The 21,201-nt window shown below is 32.3% G+C and overlaps 2 protein-coding genes and 1 pseudogene across 2 annotated transcripts; 1 reads left to right on the forward strand and 2 right to left on the reverse strand.

Moving 5' to 3' along the window:
• The first annotated feature begins 1,426 nt into the window (after nucleotides 1-1,426).
• On the forward strand, nucleotides 1,427-6,130 carry LOC106440873 (annotated as a pseudogene).
• LOC106440862 (AT-hook motif nuclear-localized protein 2-like) lies at nucleotides 5,515-7,460 on the reverse strand. Its single transcript, XM_013882633.3, has 4 exons — nucleotides 6,718-7,460; nucleotides 6,385-6,452; nucleotides 6,175-6,306; nucleotides 5,515-5,975 (listed from the first exon to the last, which is right to left on the reverse strand). Exons 1-4 carry the CDS (start codon nucleotides 7,127-7,129, stop codon nucleotides 5,670-5,672), a joined length of 918 nt encoding a protein of 305 aa, XP_013738087.2. The 5' UTR covers nucleotides 7,130-7,460; the 3' UTR covers nucleotides 5,515-5,669.
• Nucleotides 7,461-14,377: 6,917 nt separating this feature from the next.
• Nucleotides 14,378-18,250, reverse strand: LOC106440853 (ACT domain-containing protein ACR7). Its single transcript, XM_013882623.3, has 6 exons — nucleotides 17,864-18,250; nucleotides 17,319-17,364; nucleotides 17,093-17,207; nucleotides 16,950-17,017; nucleotides 16,193-16,864; nucleotides 14,378-15,200 (listed from the first exon to the last, which is right to left on the reverse strand). Exons 1-6 carry the CDS (start codon nucleotides 17,923-17,925, stop codon nucleotides 14,814-14,816), a joined length of 1,350 nt encoding a protein of 449 aa, XP_013738077.2. The 5' UTR covers nucleotides 17,926-18,250; the 3' UTR covers nucleotides 14,378-14,813.
• Nucleotides 18,251-21,201: the final 2,951 nt, after the last annotated feature.

A 21,201-nucleotide genomic window follows, 5' to 3' on the forward strand; every position in this document is an offset into this window, starting at 1 on the left:
GTTTTGTTTCCTGTACCAAATGTGTTCAAAAAAAAAAAAAAAAAAAAAAAAAAGTTTCCTGTATAAACACTTTGGGATTGTGAAAAGGTAAGAGACTCCGAACTCCGAAGTTAATCTTCAAAACGATGCAGTGACAAAACTGTAGTATTACTTTTAACGCCTTTTATTAAAGATAATTTAAATGTTTTGGGCTTCATAAATTCTATCATCTTTTAGTAATAGTTTTGCTACAGTTTTCTTGAATACAATACAACCATTATATAAGCATTTCCACATTATTAATAAAATAATAAAAGTTTATTTGAGAAACATTGTAATATTTTTTTGTAGCTACGTGTCATCACTATAATGATTCTTAGAATCTTTAGAGAAATAGGTTGGTCCATCTAAATATATAATAAACTTTTTATTAAACTACAATAAATACATTATTAATGTGCTTTATTATTTCCTTAAATAAGATTACAGAATTACCTAATATGGCTAAAGTATATATGACAATTAATGATTTTGAATAATAAAGATTTGATAAAAATAATTATGTATTATAATTATATTTGCTTAATTTTAAGCTATTAAAATAAATTAAACAATCATAGTAATCATATAATAAAAATTAAAAAATTATTTATATATTATATTTTAAATTTTTAAAAACGAGTATAAATTACTAAAACTGTTAAAAGTTTCACATTCAAATTTTGTGATCTATGATTTAAAACTTTTGTTATGACATGATACAAATAATTAAAAAAATAATATAAGTTAAAAGTCTCATTTAATAAGTATCAAAAATAAAAGATATATAAATATATGTATCATTTTAAATTAAACTATATGCCATATAAAAATACATAAATATCTTAATTTTGAAATTTACTTTGAACATTTTTTTGATAAAAAATTTGAAAAAAATATTGACAACTTAATTTTTTAAAATATTATAAATTACTTAAACCATTAATCCCAAAGTGAAAATTTTGTTATCACTAATTTAAAATTTTTGGTATATTAAAAATATGAGCAAAAAGCATCCTTTAATAAATATTAATATTAAAATATATCATATATATGTTACTATCATTTAAGTTTAATTATATATCATATCAAATATAAAAAAATATTTTTTGATTTATAAAATTTATTTATATGTTCGCAATAATTTAATTATATAAGTAATAGATAATGACTTTTTAATTATTCAATATATATTTATTATTTCATAATATGTTATAAATATATAATATATAAAATAATTTTTATATATAATGTTTATCCCGCGCAAGGCGCGGATCTTTACTAATATTATAATGTCGACAGGAAAAATAATAAATAACTATTCTGAAAAATAAAATCATTTTTATCAAGTGTAACAAGAAATATCATAGTACATGAACCACGTCCGAATTACACTAAACCCCTTTAATCGCAATTTTTTTGGTCGGCTGGAATTTAAAATGCTAAAAGTCACTTACTTCTATGTAAACTAGAAAGAACAAAAACCATTATAAACAACACACAAATAAAAGAAGAGTAAAGCGGAGAGAATCCCTCACTTCGCTTCTTTGCCAAGCAACCTACCAGAGCCTCTCAGTTTCATTATTCTTCCGTCTCCTCAAGCAAACTCATCTCAATTCATCATAATGTCAAATTCTATTCACCGGAGAAGAGTTCCAACTCCGGTCGGAAACGGAGGTCGTAGCCTCAGGACGAAACGGACGGCGTCCCGATACGTTTCTGACCAGCATGGTTCGAAACATACTAATCAGGTTTTTGAGCGAAGTTTCTCAGAGTCGAATCTCAATCGTCGCCGTGACGGATACGGTAATTGCATGCGGCAACCATCGCCAGTGATGAGCGGTTTACCGACGGAAGAATCAGACCCGATCGTCTACTTGCCAAGGATTCGCTCTGAGGTTATGGCTTCTTCTCCGTCGTTATTAGGCTTCTCTTCGCCGTCGTCTCCTTTTCCGACCAATCAAGAGGTCAGAGACTCTGTTTTTCGTGCAGTAATTTTATTTCTGTTTTTACTAATTTTCAAGTCAAACTCATGATGTCATTTATGTATAACAATACTACATATAGTCCACAAGGTTTAAGATCTTGTGATTTTAGCATGATAGTTTCAAATATTACCATTTAGCCCTTGAATGTACTCTTTTGGACATAATTTAATAAGGTAACTAGGTTTTAACCCGCACTTTTAAAGCACGGAATATTTTATGTTAGAAAATTCTACTATTTAACAATGTTATGTTAATAGGGTAATAAAAGAGAAACAAGAAAAGTAGTAATCAACGTAGCAGTAGAAGGAAGTCCTGGACCTGTAAGAACAATGGTTAAATTGAGTTACAACGTGGAAGAAACCATCAAGCTCGTTTTGGATAATTATCGCAAAGAAGGAAGGACTCCAAAACTCGATCAAGGTGCTGCCTTTGAATTACATCAGTCTCATTTCAGCATCCAGTGTAAGCTATAACACAACACTGATCCAAATTTTTTTTTTCCATTTTTCAGAAAAATAATAAAATATACATAATTTTCTGAAAAATAATAAAATATACATAGTTTGATGTAATTTTTCAGGTTTGGATAAAAGAGAAATAATCGGAGAAATTGGAAGTAGAAGCTTCTACCTTAGAAAGAGAGATCATGAAACCGGAGTTTCTTTCACCGGGATCTCACCGGTGAGAACGAGTCTTATTCCGTCGTCTAACTTGATTGAATCCTGTATAGCTCAGTTTATTGGGAAAATCTTGAGGAGAACGAGAAAGTTATGGAACATATTGGTATGTACGCAATGAGATTTAACCATACTACACTTACTTCTGAGCGTGGCACATAATATTTAGTTTGTGTTGCTCCAATCTCAAAGAATAAGGGCAGTTTATTACTTATAAAAAAGCTGTACTATATTTTTATAGATTGTTACATATGTATTTGTAACTAGCTAACCTGTATTGGTTTGTAACTCAAACTCTATACTATCTAGAGAACAATAAAATAAGCAGTACATAGTGCAACTGCTACTCTTTGACGTTGTGGCTACAACCAGTGAGCGAGCGGATGTATTACTAGACTATATATGCTTTTGCTGCCACTGATCTTTGATGAAATATTATCATATGAATGAGATTTTTTTTTTTTTTAACTTTCATCTGCTTTTATTAAGAAGATGGGTACATTATAGGATGAACCAGTGAACATTATGACTACTCTCTTGGTAAACAAAACTAATGGAAAGAAGAGAGATCTCTGGAAACTAAGTTCAAACAAGAGACACAAACACACAGAAAACATATGAAGCAAAAGGTTTTGATAAGCGTTTTATTTATGTAATCTTAATCTTTTAGTTGTTTCTCTATGCTATGAGAAAATAATTTAAAAATTCGAATGTTTTGAAATGTTTTCTCGAAAGCCAAAGAAAATTAGTTCTACTGGAGTTGCTAACAAAAAAAAAAAGAGAACGGAAGCCTCTGTCTAAGCCAGAGTATATTAGAAAGCATCTTCTTGTGCAAATTAGCCAAAACCCCAAACAGGTTCGCTATCGCTATCGCCGACGCATCCACCATAAGCTCTCACCGTCTCTCTCAAAACGCCTCTACTCCCTTTCTCAAATCTCTCTCAAGCAAAGCTTCTTCGATCGTCTTATGTGGTTTCACTTCCAAATCGTAAGCTTTCGTCTATTCATTTTCCAACGTTTTGTGTCCAATGAGGTACGATCGCAAAGGTTCAGACTTTGAATCGAAATTTCAAAAAGATTTGATCTTTAGGTAGCTCTTCTCAAATGATGGATTCTAGGCTGAGATTCTTCCTTCACAAAAGCTTAGTCCTTGAACAGACCAAGCAAGTCCATGCTCAGTTAGTCTTGAACCGCCACAACCATCTCGAACCCATCTTAATCCACCAAACGCTCCACTTCACAAAAGACTTCTCTCGAAACATCGTAAACTACGTCAAACGAATCATCCTCAAGGGGTTTCACAGCTCAAAGGTTTCAACTTTCTCCTGGGGATGCCTCGTCAGGTTCTTGAGCCAGCACAGGAAGTTCAAAGAAGCAGTAACCTCGTACATCGAGATGAACAACTCTGGGGTTCCTCCAAGCTCACACGCTGTAACCTCAGTGCTGAGAGCTTGCGGGAAGATAGAGAGCGTGACTGAGGGTAACTCTGTTCACGCTCAGGCTATCAAGAGCGGGTTATGCGGATGTGTGTATGTTCAGACAGGTCTGGTGGGTTTGTATTCAAGACTGGGTTACATCGACATGGCCAAGAAGGCTTTCGATGAGATTAGGGACAAGAACATAGTTTCTTGGAACTCGCTGTTACACGGCTATCTAGAGAGTGGGGATTTAGAGGAAGCTCGCAGAGTGTTCGACGAGATTCCAGTAAAGGACGTTGTCTCATGGAATCTAATCATCTCCAGCTATGCTAAAAGAGGTGACATGAGCAACGCGCGCTCTTTGTTTCTTGCAATGCCTTTGAAAAGCACGGTTTCTTGGAATATTTTGATCGGTGGGTATGTGAGTTGCGGCGAAACGAAGCTGGCGAGGACCTGCTTCGACGCAATGCCGGATAAGAGTAGCCTCTCTTGTGTTACAATGATCTCAGGGTACACAAAATCCGGCGACGTTGAGTCTGCTGAGGAGCTTTTCAGACAGATGTTCAAGAAGGACAAACTAGTTTACGATGCGATGATAGCTTGTTATGCACAAAACGGTAAGCCGAAGGACGCTCTGAAGCTGTTCTCTCAGATGCTTGAAGCTAACTCTGGTGTTGGTCTTCAGCCAGATGAGATCACTCTCTCGAGCGTTGTCTCAGCTAGCTCGCAGCTGGGTGATACAAGCTTTGGTACATGGGTTGAGTCTTATATAACCGAACATGGAATCCAAATGGATGATCTTTTGAGCACTTCTCTGATAGATCTTTACATGAAAGGTGGAGAGTTTGACAAGGCGTTTAAACTATTCAACGGTCTAAACAAAAAGGATACGGTTTCTTACTCAGCTATGATCACGGGGTGCGGGATAAACGGTTTAGCCGCAGAAGCAAACCGTTTGTTTCAGGAGATGATCGAAAAGAATATTCTTCCAAACCAAGTAACCTTCACAGGGCTATTATCAGCTTGTAGCCATTCAGGTCTTGTTCAAGACGGCTACAAGTGCTTCGACTCAATGAAAAAATACAACGTGGAGCCTTCAGCTGATCATTATGGGATAATGGTGGATATGTTGGGACGAGCAGGGAGGCTAGAGGAGGCTTATGAGGTGATCAAGGGGATGCCGATGGAGCCAAACGCTGGAGTTTGGGGAGCGTTGCTTTTAGCTAGCGGGTTACATAACAGCGTTGAGTTTGGGGAGATAGCGTGCAGACACTGCGTTGAGCTGGAGAGTGATCCTTCTGGTTATCTTTCGCATCTTGCTAATATCTATACTTCTGTTGGTAGATGGGACGATGCGAGAAACGTAAGAGCGATGATGGAAGAGAAGAAACTGCGTAAGACACACGGTTGTAGTTGGGTTGAAGGTTCTAATCATTGATTCAACTTCTATTACTACTACATTCAAGAAACCGAATAAAAAAAGTTGAAAAAACAATCCTAAGTTACAAAACCAAGGAAGAGGTCAAGTTAAGGTGGTGTGAAAGTCATGAGAGGGCTTGTGTTGTGGATTAGAAGCTAGAGGTGGTGTCCATCTGGAGAGAAGATGACGTGGGACGAATGGTTGGTATTGGAGACGGCGTGAAGTTGTGGTTTTGATTCCTTGGATTCTGATGTTGCTGGTTGGTTTCAGCTATGAAACTTCCTAAGACCAGCTGGATAGGAGTGGCTGCAACCAGCGAGCCAGCGACTCCACCTCCTACTACACGTCCATCAGGACTAGCTAATGACACTGTCATTCCACCTGTTCTGCTCCGTGTCCCGTCCGAGTCGATTGGCATGAATGATCCCGACAGTGATAGTATCTCATATCGACCCTTGAATGAAAAACACACAAAAGATTAACGAAAAGAGACAACTATAGATACGCAATCTGATTACGGTTTAGACATGTTTGGTTTTTGTTTTCATTTGTGTGTGTTAATATGATATTTTATCGGTTTATTTCATAAATTTGTGTTTGTTTTCTCCCCGGTTTGGTCTATTTTCACCTATTCTCCGGGTCTGAAACCGTACCTCGTATGTCAATGTACCACCACATGAATCAGGCTGACGAAGTGTAACACTTGAAACGACACCGTTAGCGCAGAGAACGCAAATAGCGAGAGACCCTTGTTGAGAAAACGATATTATCCTCTTCGTTACGTCCTAAGTTAACCATCATCACTTGGTCCATTTCATAAAATACAAACTTATATATAAAAAATATAAACATATTCTCCTGACCTCGCCTGCGTTGACCGTAATTATATGCGGCGTGAAATTAGCGCCGGCAGAGGAAGGAGCCCATTCACCTTCAAAACCACAACAAATAATACATGATGTAATATACGCTGTTTTGGTATGTATGTGTATACGTAGATGGCCATGTGTGTACGGACAAAAAGATGTGCTAAGTTAAAGCGGTCCCACTTAAGATAGAAGCTTTTCTTTACATGTTTTAGCTTAAACTAGAAAGATCCCAAAAAATTATCTTTTGAACTTTGAGTCACGAGAACTCAGATTCAGTAACACAATTTTAAGACAAAAAAAAAAGATTAATCTTGAGTTCATTGTTACCTAAGTTCTCGACTTGGTACTTTGTCCTGACGAAGGACCTTTCAGTTGCTGGTTTCACTCTGCCACGTTTCTCAGCTGCCGAGAAGTCGATGACGTGAGAAGTCGTTGGTGCGGCTGAAGATATTGGATTCGGCGATAACGTCACCGCCGCTCCGTCGTGTCCGTACTTCCTAGGGCGTCCACGTTTCTTCTTCATCTGTCTGGTGGAAAAACCTTCTGTTGCCGGCGGCGGCCCGGTCGAAGCAAAGGAGTTTTGAGGCGGTTGAAGTGAAGGAGCGACGGAGGTTGGACGTGGATTTGAAGTTTCTGACTTTGGAGCTATATGGAACTCCGACGGCGCGTTGGATCTCACTACCGTAAGGCCACCGTCGATGCCGCCGGTTGTCTTAACAACTTCTCTGGTAGTCTCCATATCAAGAACGAATAATTTTTTTCTTTCTTTCTTGTAATTGACAAACTTTAAATAAATTGGGGATATAAGAAGATTTAATTTTCTAAATCCAAAGCCTGAACCATTCAACAAATTAAATAAGCAAATACAAAAGTAAGAACAAGAATATTATTTTATTTTCAAAACAACAAGAATATTTTTTTTTTAAAGGATACAAGATAAAAATTCAAAGATGAAGAAATTCATCCATAAAATATTTTCTTTTTATTTATAAAAAAATAAAGACTGGAAATTATAAGAATTAAATTAGGAAGTGCTTGAGAGGAAAGTGGAGGAAATTAGATTTATTTATGTTGTGTGGTTTAGAAAGAAAAAAAATGACTATATTTGATTATGAATTTGGAAATATCAAGATTTAAAAAACATTACGTATTTTAATAGATTTTGTTTCAGGCTTTGAGTTCATTCCTTCCTAACTTTTTCCTGATCGTTTATAATTTAATACTGAATAAATTAAGTAATCTCGAAAATAAAAAAATTTCGTGAAAAGGAAATTTATTTGCGTTATTATTATACACCTCACAATAAATTTATATTTTTAACTTGGAGAAAGTAATATTTTGTGGCATATATAGAAATTTGTGTTTTTAGCTGGAATCCAATGGGAGAAATACTAATAAACCAAAAGGAACTCATAAACAATAAATATAATAGAAAAACTGAAAGTGGGTGATTTTTAGTTATTTGAATTTCTCATATTTAAAATTATTTAAAAAAGACAAAGGTGGCCTGCAGATAAGTGTTGTTGATTTTCTTTCTCTTGCCCTGTTTTATGACTTTTATCACTGTTGTTTTGAGTTTGACCCCAAAAAAAATCACTGTTGTTTTGTAATATATACAAGTTGGAAAAATAAACTATATATATAAGTTTAATTTAGCGCACACAAAAACATAAATAGTGTAAGACAAAAGTTACATAAATAATGTTGTTTAATTCTATCCTAACTTTAAATTTTATCTGGGCATCTCTAACCTTATTCTATTTTTTATTTTAAAATAGAGTGAAATTAATTTTAGAGTAAAAAATGTTTTAATCCAACTTCATATTTTATTCTATAATTAAATTTACTCTATAAATAAAGTAATTTATTTTTTGTTTGTTCAGTTTTCCATTATGAAATGATATTTGAAGTTAGATTAGAACAATTTTACTTCATTTTCTCTTTTACTCTATTTTAAAAGAAAAAATAAAATTTTACATTGAAAATGCTTTTATAACATCCTCAATTATAACATCCTCAAGTTAACAATTCCAATTGTGTTTTGTTTTACTAAGAACATCTTCGATTTCGATGTATTACTCTATTTTTTAATTTCAAAATAGTGTAACTCTAAAATAAAGTTGAAATTTACTCCAATGTATTACTCCATTTTTTTTTACTTCACAAAGAAATATTTTCAAATGATTCCCTTTTTATTTAGTTAATAATTTAGTAATAACTTCAACCTATAAAATTTTAACAATTAACCTCCACTATATTATGTCTACAAACTTCCATAAAATATATATATTTATTTTAAATTAAACATTTATTATTAAAAATACAAGAAATCATAAAATATATAAGATATCATATTTTGTTTTAGTAATAAGCATTAGAATATTTTCCCTCAAATGATCAACTAATATATTTCGTAATGAACAATGAGATTTTTTATCTTTGACTTCCAACTTCAATTGGTGCAATTTTTTATCATAGGTAGTTTTACTAATTCAAAAACAAAATTATGCATTAAAAAAACATAAAGAAGGAAACAAAATTTTGTTTTGTAATTTGAATTTCAGACATGATCCAAATGTTTGTGCATATATCAAGCTCAACAAGTACAAATAATATCAAATCGAAATGTTGACCCACAAGATAAACAAACTCATCTATTATGTTTGAATAATACTTCACCGATCTTGGTAGTTCTAAAAGCAATTTACCGGATTATTAAATCACTTATTTTCTATTATATTTATTTTCTATTATTTATGTTTAGTTTTGATTTTTATTAGTTTAGTCATCTTTTATGTAAAGTTATTAAATTTATTTTGTGGAATATATTTTGTAATATCATATTTTCATATTATTGTATCATTTTAAATATTATTTAAGTATAAAATAAAAACATTCAAAATTAAAAGGACTATTTCATAAATAAATTAGTTCAACTCCAAAATAGAGGAATGTGTAAGATTACTCAATAAATAGAGTAACATAAGTCATTACTCTATTTTGGAGTTGAATATGGAGTGGAGCTGGAAAAGATTTTACTCCAAAATGAAGTTTGGAGTTAAAAAAAAAAATATAGGTTTGGAGATGCCTTAACTCTCACGAGTCTTTAGCAAAATTTACACTTGAGAATTTATCGGTGGTTATTTCATTTGATTCCTTTTTTTTGTTTGGATGGTTCTGGCAATTATCATCTTTATTCTTTTAAAATTTTTTTGTGTTTAGTATTTTTTTTTGTCATCAGCATAAACAAATTTTAAAAAATTATGCTAACCAAACATGAGATTCCGTGTCAATAAAGACTGAATAGGGTGTGATTGGCTGCAAGCATTTCGTGCAAAACTGTTTGCCTTTGTGTTTTGTGTCATGGGAACATGAATGATCTGGATTGTTGTGAAACATTCTTTCTGTCGTTGGACTTCTTTTAGACATGTTGCAAACGCTGGTCACTCATTTGGTTTCAAAACCATTTTTACCGATTAAGAAAATTCTTTTATGATTTTTCATACTCTTCATTGTCCAAATGAAGACTTTCACTTCCGCGTGAAGATGACATAAACTACATCGACTATTTCGTGCTCCCATCATTTGAAAGATCCTTCAATTCCTGCAGGAGTACTACACCAACCATTACCAGATAATAATTTCTTATCTTTCTGCAGTTTTTAATATATATATATGTTTTTTGTTCAAAATTATTGTATATGTATGTGTATATATATTTATAAAATCTACGATTAAGGATATTTGAGCTGAGATTCAGTTTTTATTATAAAAACAATACTTAATGCATATCTAAATTTCTAAATAAGTTTTAAAATATATATTGAAGCCAACAATTCTTATATCCCAAGTCTACACTAATATCTCGAAGCCTAAAAACATTTACGCATAACCAAAAATGATTGAAATCATACTTAACATGATTACAAATGAAATATAAATGGAAAGATTTGCCTATCTAAGACGTAAGTAAGTTTAATCCTTCAACCACTAAACCACCATCATTTAATTAGATTATATATGTATTTGTATGTACTTTTTTCGTTGAAGTTTAATTATTGTTCTAGAGTAAAATTTTCGTTTCTAAATAAATGTCGTTTTAGAATTTTAATATAAAATTGATTAACAATATTTTTTAATTTATTTTTCTATTGGTATAATATAGTTAAATGTATAGGTAATGATGTTTTTATTTTGAAAATATATAAAATTAAATATAGGTTGTGATTGGTAAATACTAGAGTAAATAAGAGTAAATAAAGTAGAGTAAAAAGGTGGAAAAGTTTCAGAGTAAACTAATAAAATACAATAAAAATAAGAGTTACATCTAGCGTTAATTGTTTTTCTCTCACATAACTATGAGGGAAAAAGTGAGTCATTTTACCTTTGATTTAACAGTAGCTGGAGTAAAACATATAAAATTAATAAAAAAAATTCCACCTGATTGGTTTATACAGTGGCTGAAGTCAGAGTAAAATGTTTCTCGCTGATATATTAACGCTATTAGTGACAACCCGTCAGACGCATATTTTTAATTTCTGTCGATAAACCTATAATTAAAATGAAACGGATGGAATATTTGTTAATAAAATTATCATCATGGAATAAGTAAAATCATGCCCCGGATCAACCCATGGCATAATTTTTTTACAAGATGAAGTTTATAACAATAAAAGGTGTGGTTAACATCTTCGAGAAAATTTTCTAATCACCATTCTTTTATATATAAAAAACGGCTTACCACCGTCGACTAATATTCGTTTAGTTAACAAAAGAATAACCCGTATGTTACGATATCAGGGGTACAACTGCAGGGGCGGACGTAGTAAGAGACGTACGGCTCATGTGCCCCTGTCTCATTCATTTTTTTTTTCTTCAGCAATTGAGATTAATCAAATGACAGTACCCCCATCTAATTATAAAATATAGTGAAAAAAATTATGCATTCCTGGTTAGTCCTAGATCCGCCCCTAGGTAGGAGCGAATAAATAACCAACTTTGGTAGCGAAGGACTTGCTCATCTCCGTCGGGTTTGACAACGTTGCTAACTAATCAGAAAACCAAAAAACGTCTCGTTCGTATTAACCAGTATTTTGTATGTTTTCTTGTGTTTATGGGCAATGGATGGGTCGTATATATCAATAGTGTCTGGTTATATCTCTTTTTATTCTCGTTAAAAAATTTCACAGGTTTAGCTCAATATGATATCTGCCAAACTAATTAATGCACCTTGAATTATGAACACCTTTCTTATAAAAGATGCATATGTATATCGTATCGTTTTATTGGTCAACAATAATGGTTTTCTTAGCGATTAACACATCAAATTTGCCAAAACAAAATAAATAATTAAGAAAATAAAGATAAGATAAGAACCATCCATGAATTTAGTGTAAGCAGTAGTAGGAATATTATAAAGTTTAGGGGTGAATGTTTGGTTTCGATTGTGTTCTGATTTGATTGTTGAAGCCATATATATTATGGCACTCTGAAATAATTAAAAAAGAAAGTTAATGTTAAGATATTTTAATATCACATGTTAAAAAATGTTATCCTAACGATCCTCAAATGTCAATATATAATGGCATGTGAATACAAGTGGCAAGTACACAATAAACTATTATCTCTAGAAAGATAAACGGTGATTCTTAAGATCTAATCAGACACGCGGAAGAAAATGTCAAGCATGATTCTCATCGAATGTAATTGTCCGTGCAACATCATATCCATCAAGTAACACTGATTCCCAATCTATGTCTGGAGAACATTAGTTTCGTAGATGCATGATGGACTCAAACGGTTGGGTATGAAAATACATCTCTGGAGGAAACTAACTATCGAGGACAAGGAACTTTTGACGCTGAAAACCAACTTTGTAATCAGAATTAAAATCACTTATTTTGACGATGGAGAATATGGTGCAATATTCGACTTTCTAGAATTTTGGGATATAGATCACAAAAACGTGATCACAATGATTAAAAAACTTCATACATGGCTAAATTTTTCAACAGAGCTGAAAAATAATGATCCTTCAAAAATAATTTTAAGCATTCAAGATTTTATATGTTCCACGGTTGAAAAATACGATTTCTAATTTTTAGTTATAACTGCTCGATCATTCCATAGAGAATTTTATTATGTTGATTATTCTATTCTAGTTTGTTTTCCATACACTTTAAATTTGAATAATAGAATACTCGTTTGATATCAAAAAATATATGATAATACAAATTAATTGAAATCATCGGCATGTGACTAAAACTTTATTATTTTTTATACAAATTATTATTTTTTAGTTTATCTTATATTTATCCTATCTAGATACATAGATATAAAAAAATTAACTATTTCATGATTTTTTATTGTGATATCAACTATGTCATCTTAGGATTATAATTTAATTTTTTTTTTGTTGGTAGATATCAACTATATGTCGGCAAAAGAAGTTTTCTATATCATGCAATTATACATATTATATTGCACATCAGAGTGTTAATTAAAAGTTTTAAAACCATGAACAATTGCAAACGACCTGATGTAATTAGTTTGATCCAGAGAAGCCCTATATAGTTTTATTTTTATAATGAGAAGTCCTATGTAGTTTTTTTTGTCGTCAAATTTGTATATTAAACAGAAGAACTATTACATATTGTTGTTTTCCAGGTTACTATATAAGTTGAGTTTTTAATCTTACCTTCTTTAGCTACTTTGTCAGCTATGACATTACAAGACCTTTTAATCTTTTGGAAATGGAAGTTGTACTCCTTTCCTCTTGCTAGAATTGCAATGTCTTCCATATAAGTTGGGCACTGAGATCCTTTTAAGATGTTGTTGCATCCTAGGCTTAGATTCCTCGAAAGAGTATCGTACAATTCAGATGAGCCTCCATAGAAAGTTACTGAGTTGTATACTAGTTTCCTCATCTGAATCATTGCCAGTCTCAGTGCCTCAGCCTCTGCTATTAATGGAGAGTTGATTGGTTCTATGGCTGCCTTGCCTTCCAATATAGTTTTTGCTTCACCATTATACAGGGCCCAGCCAATTCCAGCCTTCTCCTTTGGAGATATCCAAGAACCATCTACGAAAAAACATAAAGTGTTAGGATTTCTAATCACTGAGAAGTCCTATGTAGTTACTTTCACGAGTTCATCATTTTGATCCAGAAAAGCCCTATATTGTTCTATAATGAGAAGCCCTCGTAACTTCTTATTCGACTGTTTGTTCTTTTAATGAACTAGTTCATAAGGAACTGTACACTATAGAAGTCCTGAGGATGCGTGCGATTCTTCAGTTTTCAAATGTTTATTTTTACTTCCTTCAGTTGTCAGATATGAATATGATGCCTTCTTTTCCAGAACTAGTAATATCAATACCAATTTTTTAAAATTACTAATTCCCATATTAAAATTTAGTCTCATTCATGCCTTAAAAATACTAATTCCCATATTTTATTTTTATGATTTCTCTTGATTCATTATATCATTTTTATGTATTTTCTATATTTTCTGTCATGGTTTTTATAGATAATATTTCTAGTGCCATTTTTGAAACTATTCTTATTTTAGTATATAATCAACAGCGTAAGTAAGAAAACACAATGTTTAAACCTTACACTTTTCTTAGTCAGATGTGGCATAATGATTTTTCTCTAAAGCAAAAGAAAAGCTTTTTTGTTCTTTAGTAAATGACTCAACTAAACAAAATAAAAACATATTTATATGTTCAAAATTCTTTATTCCTTATGTTGTGTGTTATTTATTTTCCAACAAAATGAAATTTATATTGAGTAAACATCATAGGTGTCATAAACATACGTGGATGTTACGTCATGGAGACGCACGATGGCAACGGGTCTTAAACCATTTTTTTTTTTTGTAAATCGTTTATAGGTGTGTTACAAAAAAAAAAGGTTTATAGGTCTTATCTTCATCTTGAAGAAATATAATGAGTTTTTTAAAAACATGCTAAGATCACATGAAACCGAGATTCATAAAACAAACAAATTAATCAGATAGATTCACACATGTAGGACCAGTATGTCTCCTTGCGTAAAACAAGTCCCATAACTAAATTATTATTTACATAACACTCTAACTTACTACTATTGACAAGCTAATGATCTAACCGGTTATATATTATATGTACATATAAAAAGAATAAATGTACGAAGACCTAACAATCTACTAATATCCTTCTACTACCTATTGGTCCAACATGAAGACCGACCACCAAACTTGTAACTAACTTCCCACCTTCATTACGTACATCAACAATACCAAACTTGCCTTGCCACCCACCCCAAACTAAATACAATACCATTTCACTATCTGGTCCAAATACACCAATTCAACCGCGTGGGTAAATAACAAACACTATTGAATTGGTATATATGGACAGGTTAGTAACCCGGTTTAGTTTTCCTAAAAATATGATTTGATCAAACCCAATTGGTATAGATTTCTCATCACCAGGCTCCCAAGTGAAACCAACACCGTCCCTCCTCCATTGTGTCCTTGGTGATTTTGCGGTTCTTGTTGTTGTTTCTTCTCAACTTTCTCTCGGCAACTAATCGGGAATTGTTCTTTAACACTTAGATCATTGATTCCAATCTTCTCTCTAATGGATTCGATTACCTCGGGATCAATAAGGTTGCCGTTTGCATCTGTGACATAGAACACATTCTTGGCTATACCGTCTTTAGTCGATATCTCGGCTCTAGCAATGTTTGATCCATTCTCCCTCAATATTCGTGTTACTTCAGCTAACAATCCTGGTCTATCCACCGTGCATAACTCCAATCTTACACCCTGCATAAAAAAAACAAAAATCAGCAAAAAATCGGTTTATATTCATATAACCGGATGAAAAAATGTTCATTACTATATCACTAGGTTAAGACCTGCACCTTGCGCGGAATGAACATTATATATATAAATTATTTTATATATTATATGTTTCTAACATATTATGAAATAATAAATATATATTGAATATTTAAAAAATCAGTAACTATTACTTATATAATTAAATTGGTGCAAACATATAAATAAATTTTATTAATCCAAAAAATATTTTTTTTATTTGATATGGTATATAATTAAATTTAAATAATAGTAACATATATATAGAATATTTTAATATTAATATTTATTAAATAATGCATTTTGCTCATATTTTTGTATCATTTGTATATGTTATAGCAAAAAAATTAAATTACTGATAACAAAATTTTCATTGTGAGAATAATATATATATATACATATATTCCTATATCTTTTATTTTAATACTTATTAAATGAGACTTTCAACTTATATGATTTTTTAATTATTTGTATGATGTCATAACAAAAAATTTAAACCATGGATCACAAAATTTGAATGTGAAACTTTTAACAGTTTTAGTAATTTATACTCGTTTTTAAAAATTCAAAATATAACATATAAATAAAAAAATTAATTTTTATTATATGGTTACTATAGTTGTTTAATTTATTTTAATAGTTTAAAATTAAACAAATATAATATAAGACATACTTATTTTTATCAAATCTTTATTATTCAAAATAATTAATTGTCATATATATACTTTAGACACATTAGGCAATTCCATAATTTTATTTAAGGAAATAATGCATCACATTAATAATGTATTTATGGTTAGTTTAATAAAAATCTTATTATATATTTAGATGGACCAACATATTTCTCTAAGGATTCTAAGAATCATTCTAGTGATGACATGTGGCTACAAAAAAATATTGTAATGCTTCTCAAATAATATATAGGGGATACGTCATACCTTAACCGTCCTTCTTTCAATTGCGGCTTGTAAACATTGGATCAAACGTTGTCTCTCCGGTTCTGAATTAACCGGATTTCCATCACTATGTCTTACATAAAATTCCAAAAATGCTGTTTCTCCAACCGTTCTAATCGCCGCATGGAACACAATGTAGGCCATATCCGTCAACGTGCAAACAACATCGAACAAAAGCTTCAGGCGATCTTTGCACTGCAAATTCACGACAGAGTAACCACGTTTCGGAAGATTTTGTACCGAAACGATCGGAGATGTCTCGTAGTCGAACTTCTTCTCGTAGTCACGGTCCATAAACATCCTCTGATGCAACCTCCTCTCCATATGGTTATTTCCACCATATGATACGCATGTCCTCGTGTCGTTTTTGTAACCATCGTCTGCTTTTAGTAAGTTACGTAGTTTCCCTTCTATACGTTGGACACGGTCGGAATCTCCGTCTAAAGAAGTACCGGAGTTACGGTCTTTAACATAGATCATCAACGCGATCCTCCCGTTATGCGTCCATGCCTTAGCTTCAACAACATCACATGAAAGATCAGCTAAAACCGCGAAAACCTCTGAGAGTAAACCAACTCTGTCGGTTCCGGTTAGCTCTAGAGCGGTTAAACCGGTATAACCTTCGCTTTTAGTGTAATGAGACGTCTCGATCGACTGTAAAATATGTTAAAAAGAATGTCTTCAGTTTTTAATATTTAAAAATAAATTAATGATGTAGTTAATGGTAAATTATATTTACCTTTTCTATGTAACGGATTAGGTTCTCGTCGGTTAATTTGTTGCCATTAAGATCGCTCACATGAAAAACTGAAGAAAAAACGAATCAAATCATTTATTTACTTCCTTAATTAGTATAATTAGCGTAAGGTTAGCGAAAATTACCATCCATATTCCATTTTCCGTCAGAGGAAATGTAAGCTTTCCTTATCCAAAGATTCATATCGGTGAGAAGCTGTACAGATTCGAGCAGGATCCATGGGCTTCTTGCACTATCGATCTTTTAAAAAATGAAAAAAACTAATAATAATATTAATAAAAATAATTTTTGAAGTTAATAGCTAGGAAGAGAAGAGGAAGAAACAGAGGAAGGTTGCGTGAGAGTAAAAACCTTGACGACAGTTGAATTAGGGCAAACTCCATTGTCAATTACGACCCTGCAAGTGACCAAAAAGACAGACAGTGACCCTTTAACCTCACTCTTTTGTATGAATCAAACAACCAAACACATAAAAATAAAATACAAAAATAAAACTGAAAGTGCCATTGACTTGTGATTTTATTTTACTGTATATTATACTACTGGATACGGCAAAGCCATGGAATGACAAGGACTTCCATACAACTTTGATTGTTTTGTTCTTCCATCAATTCATGAAAACCTTATTTGTTTCAGAAAACACATTATACGTTAATTAATTTTTGCTTAGTGAAATTGTTGAGTTGATTTACAGAAGAAAGGTAAAAGAGGGAATAGAAAATCACTTTAAAAGAGAAGTACAGTTTTGCATTATTTGATTACAAAAAAAAAGGTTAAATATCTGACAGTAAGATCTTTGATTTTTCTTCATAGAAGATAATAATATTTTTACATCAAGAAGAAAAAGTGATTTTTATAAGAAAAAAAGAAAGAAAAAAGTAGTAAGAAATAAAGACCTGGGCATGTTCATCCGTACAACAAGCTTCTCATATTCATTAGAGCAATCAGATAAATCCATCTTTTTTTTCTTCGATTCTTCTTCTTGTTGCTTCTTGTTTCAGAGAATAAATGCTTAAAACTATATTTCAAGAAAGACCCTTTTAATCTTTATTCATCTTCTTCAGATGCTAAGAGAAAGCTATCATAACAACAAAGCGCAACGAACACAATTCATGTGTTTCTACAGAGTCGCTCTCTCTCTCTCTAAAACCACTCTGTCTCTTTTCCTCTCTCCTCTGATGGGGGAGAGTTTACTTCCAAGTCTGTCTTTAGAATTTATTAGGATAAGAAATTAATGGTAATATTAATAAAATATCAACGAGGCGTTAGGACCGCCTCTTAAAGAAAAAATAAAACACACACTGACCTGTTCTTCTGTATTGGAATCCTCTAGGGCCTAGGGGCTCCCATACAGAAATAAAATCTAAACCATTAGAATTTTCAACTCTTACTATTAGTTCCTTTCTGTCTCCTGTCCTCCCATCTGGATTCTTACCTACCTTTCCTTCTTTTTTACTTTTGACTTTTTTTTTTTTAATTTCACAAAATTAGTAAATGAGAAAAAAATACAGTGGGCCTTGACACCAAGGGAGGGAACACTTTGAGCTAGTTGGTCTATCGGGAACCTACGTGGCATGTGAGAGTTATAGATTTTTTTACTTGCCTTTGTCAACGGTAAATGTAAACATATGGCAATTAACGCCGATAGGACTCGGGAATCACGTAACACAACAAACAGCCGTTGATGATTCCGGTTCGCGCGGAAAGTCGGTTGTCTTGCCGCCAAATCTCACCACGTTCACATGCAGATAGTTTAGGTTATAAAGATTTTAATTTCACCTTATTTCTTGAAAGAGATAATTTTACTTGTTGACAAAAGATGTTTAATTTCGGGTTGTAAGATTTTTTTCTTTCTCATCTACACTTGTGACTTGTGTTAGAAACCAAATATTGTAATTTAAAGGGGAAATAAAATGTATTTCATATGTACATATATTACTTTTTATATTTTCTTATAGGTATAAATATATAGAGAGAATCAAAAGTTTTAAACCTTTAGTGTTATAAAATTCTGTAATTCTGTTCAAAAACCAATTCTGTATTTTTTTCGTTTGTAAATAATAGAATCGATATATGAATTTCTGAAATTAGAAGAGAAAAAAAACATTAATTTGTTATTTGGTAAAAAGAATTTGAACGTGTTGAAAGATAAATAAAGATCAGCTGAAGAAAAAGGGTGGATGATAGAAGAATCAAGTATTCACGGTAAGAAGAAACGGCTGGCTTTAAGACGAGTCCAAGGCGCGTCGAAGCATGAGTTGGGTCCCCGTGTCTCTTTCGACATGCGAACGACTTTGGTCGGCGTGGCTAGTTTATTTATATTCTAATGAAGATGCACAACATATATATGAATATGATCATAAAATTTCACCGTCTCAAATCTAGCCATAAATGATAAATCGTAACGGTTGTTCTCTTTTCATTAAATTTTTGTTACTATTGATATTAAAAATGTAGTAGCGGAAGATTTATTTAGGCAATAAACAAATATCTTAACAAATGGTTTGAGAGGTTGAAAGTGTCATGTGAAATATAATGAAGGTTCGAGACTTATTAAATGGGAAACCATGATTCGTGTCTGCTTGAGTGCTTGTAGGTGTAGCAGGTAGCAACGATATGTGTTGTTTTCGTCCTGTTATGGAGTCACACATATTTTTGATATTTTATCAATTATACGTACTATTACGTTTATCCAGACTTGAATCCGAGATCGGATATGCATTCTTTAAGCGTGTGATTATTATTGTCGCAACTCACAAAAGATATACGATATTTAGGCGATCGCGCGATGGCATAGTTGGGGGCTTTAACCAGGAAAAAAAAACTGTTTTGGTTGGTCGGTAAAAACGGGTCGGACCAATCTCGCAATCGTCGCAGTAAGTGGTGAAACCACAAAAGTGGGGACGCACTTGATTAGTTATGTGAGATCTTAATATTTTAAAGTGGCAGAAGATCTGAGTAGTTGATCTTGGTTAAGTAAGATGTTTTTAATTTTTTTAAAGAATCATACAACAGAACAGTAGAAAGAATTAAGATCTGGTCAAAGACCGAACATGTGGTCATTGCATGTAATGACGTATCAAATACATTGTCATTCGAAAAGTTCGAATGTTAATAATTCTATAATTCTACAATAACTGTTTCAATTATATTTAGCAGTTTTAGTGATTTAAACCTACAACTATTTTTAAATCAGATAAAAAACCTTCAACTAAATATTTATGTTTTTAGTTGAATCTATAAACCTTCAACTAAATATATATACAAATAACTGTTTCTATGTGTCTTATTCTCGCTCTGTTGTCTACATACTAACGAACTCTCCATGGTCTTTCGGTTTTTGCTTGGTTTTTATGCTTAAGAAGTTAAGATCTTTGACTCTTCAAGTGGAAACCGTTGGTGCGCTACGGCTCTGTTCCAGTCTCCTCGCTTGGCTGAAGTAGATCAGCAACCATTAAAGAACTGCCGGATTTGGATGCTGGTCCCGTAGGTTGTTCTTGAGAGGTAGCACTCAGCCACGGTTCTGACCAGGCTTTAAAAGATTGACCATCGCCAACGGTCATACTAACAATAGAGAAAGTATCTACAAACTAAACAAGACAGAGGTAGCAGTCTCTTCCAACAACATATAAACAGCAGAGAGCAGATCATTAGCTAAACTCTTAAACCATCAACCATTCATGGTATTAAACAAATCACTTTACAAGATAAGACACAATAGTCCCTTCTTACAACATGTAAAAAGCAGATTATTAGCTAAAGTCTTAAACCACTAACGAAATGGTGTTAACTAATCAGATATATTTCACGTACTATTATCTTCCAACATAAATCACTGACAAGGTAGCTAATTTCTTTCAAGTACAGCCTGAGAGAGATGGGATTACGAAAATTCGACAAAATAACAAGCACAAGAGTAAAGCTTTGTGAGTGGATTGCAAATTATATAAAAACATTAGACAGCAAATAAATAAGCGATTAAATGAATAGATTAGTTTTTAAACAAGGACTAAGAATTTCAGGCACTGATAGACACAGCATACAAGAGCTTAATGCATGTGCCGGCTCTTGCCATGTGCACAAGGCACATTTGCACAGGATCCACCAAAATTAGTGTATATTCTATCATATTTGTTTAATTATAAACTATTAAATAAATTAAACAACCATATTAACCATATAATAAAAATTTAGATTTTTTTATATATGTTATATTTTTGAATTTTTAAAAATA

Source organism: Brassica napus, chromosome A1 (assembly GCF_020379485.1).
Source record: "Brassica napus cultivar Da-Ae chromosome A1, Da-Ae, whole genome shotgun sequence".
Taxonomy (NCBI): Eukaryota; Viridiplantae; Streptophyta; class Magnoliopsida; order Brassicales; family Brassicaceae; genus Brassica; species Brassica napus.

Bases quoted from the DNA above. Each gene is read 5' to 3' on its own strand.
- LOC106440862 (XM_013882633.3), bottom strand. From the start codon at position 7,129: ATGGAGACTACCAGAGAAGTTGTTAAGACAACCGGCGGCATCGACGGT. The intron at 6,307-6,384 runs GTCAGGAGAATA...TGGTTAACTTAG, and splicing joins TTACGGTCAACGCAGGCGAG to GACGTAACGAAGAGGATAAT. The intron at 5,976-6,174 runs GTACGGTTTCAG...TTTTCATTCAAG, and splicing joins GTGGTACATTGACATACGAG to GGTCGATATGAGATACTATC.
- LOC106440853 (XM_013882623.3), bottom strand. From the start codon at position 17,925: ATGGATTTATCTGATTGCTCTAATGAATATGAGAAGCTTGTTGTACGG. The intron at 17,365-17,863 runs GTCTTTATTTCT...GGTCACTTGCAG, and splicing joins GTACGGATGAACATGCCCAG to GGTCGTAATTGACAATGGAG. The intron at 16,865-16,949 runs GTAAATATAATT...CATATTTTACAG, and splicing joins TAATCCGTTACATAGAAAAG to TCGATCGAGACGTCTCATTA.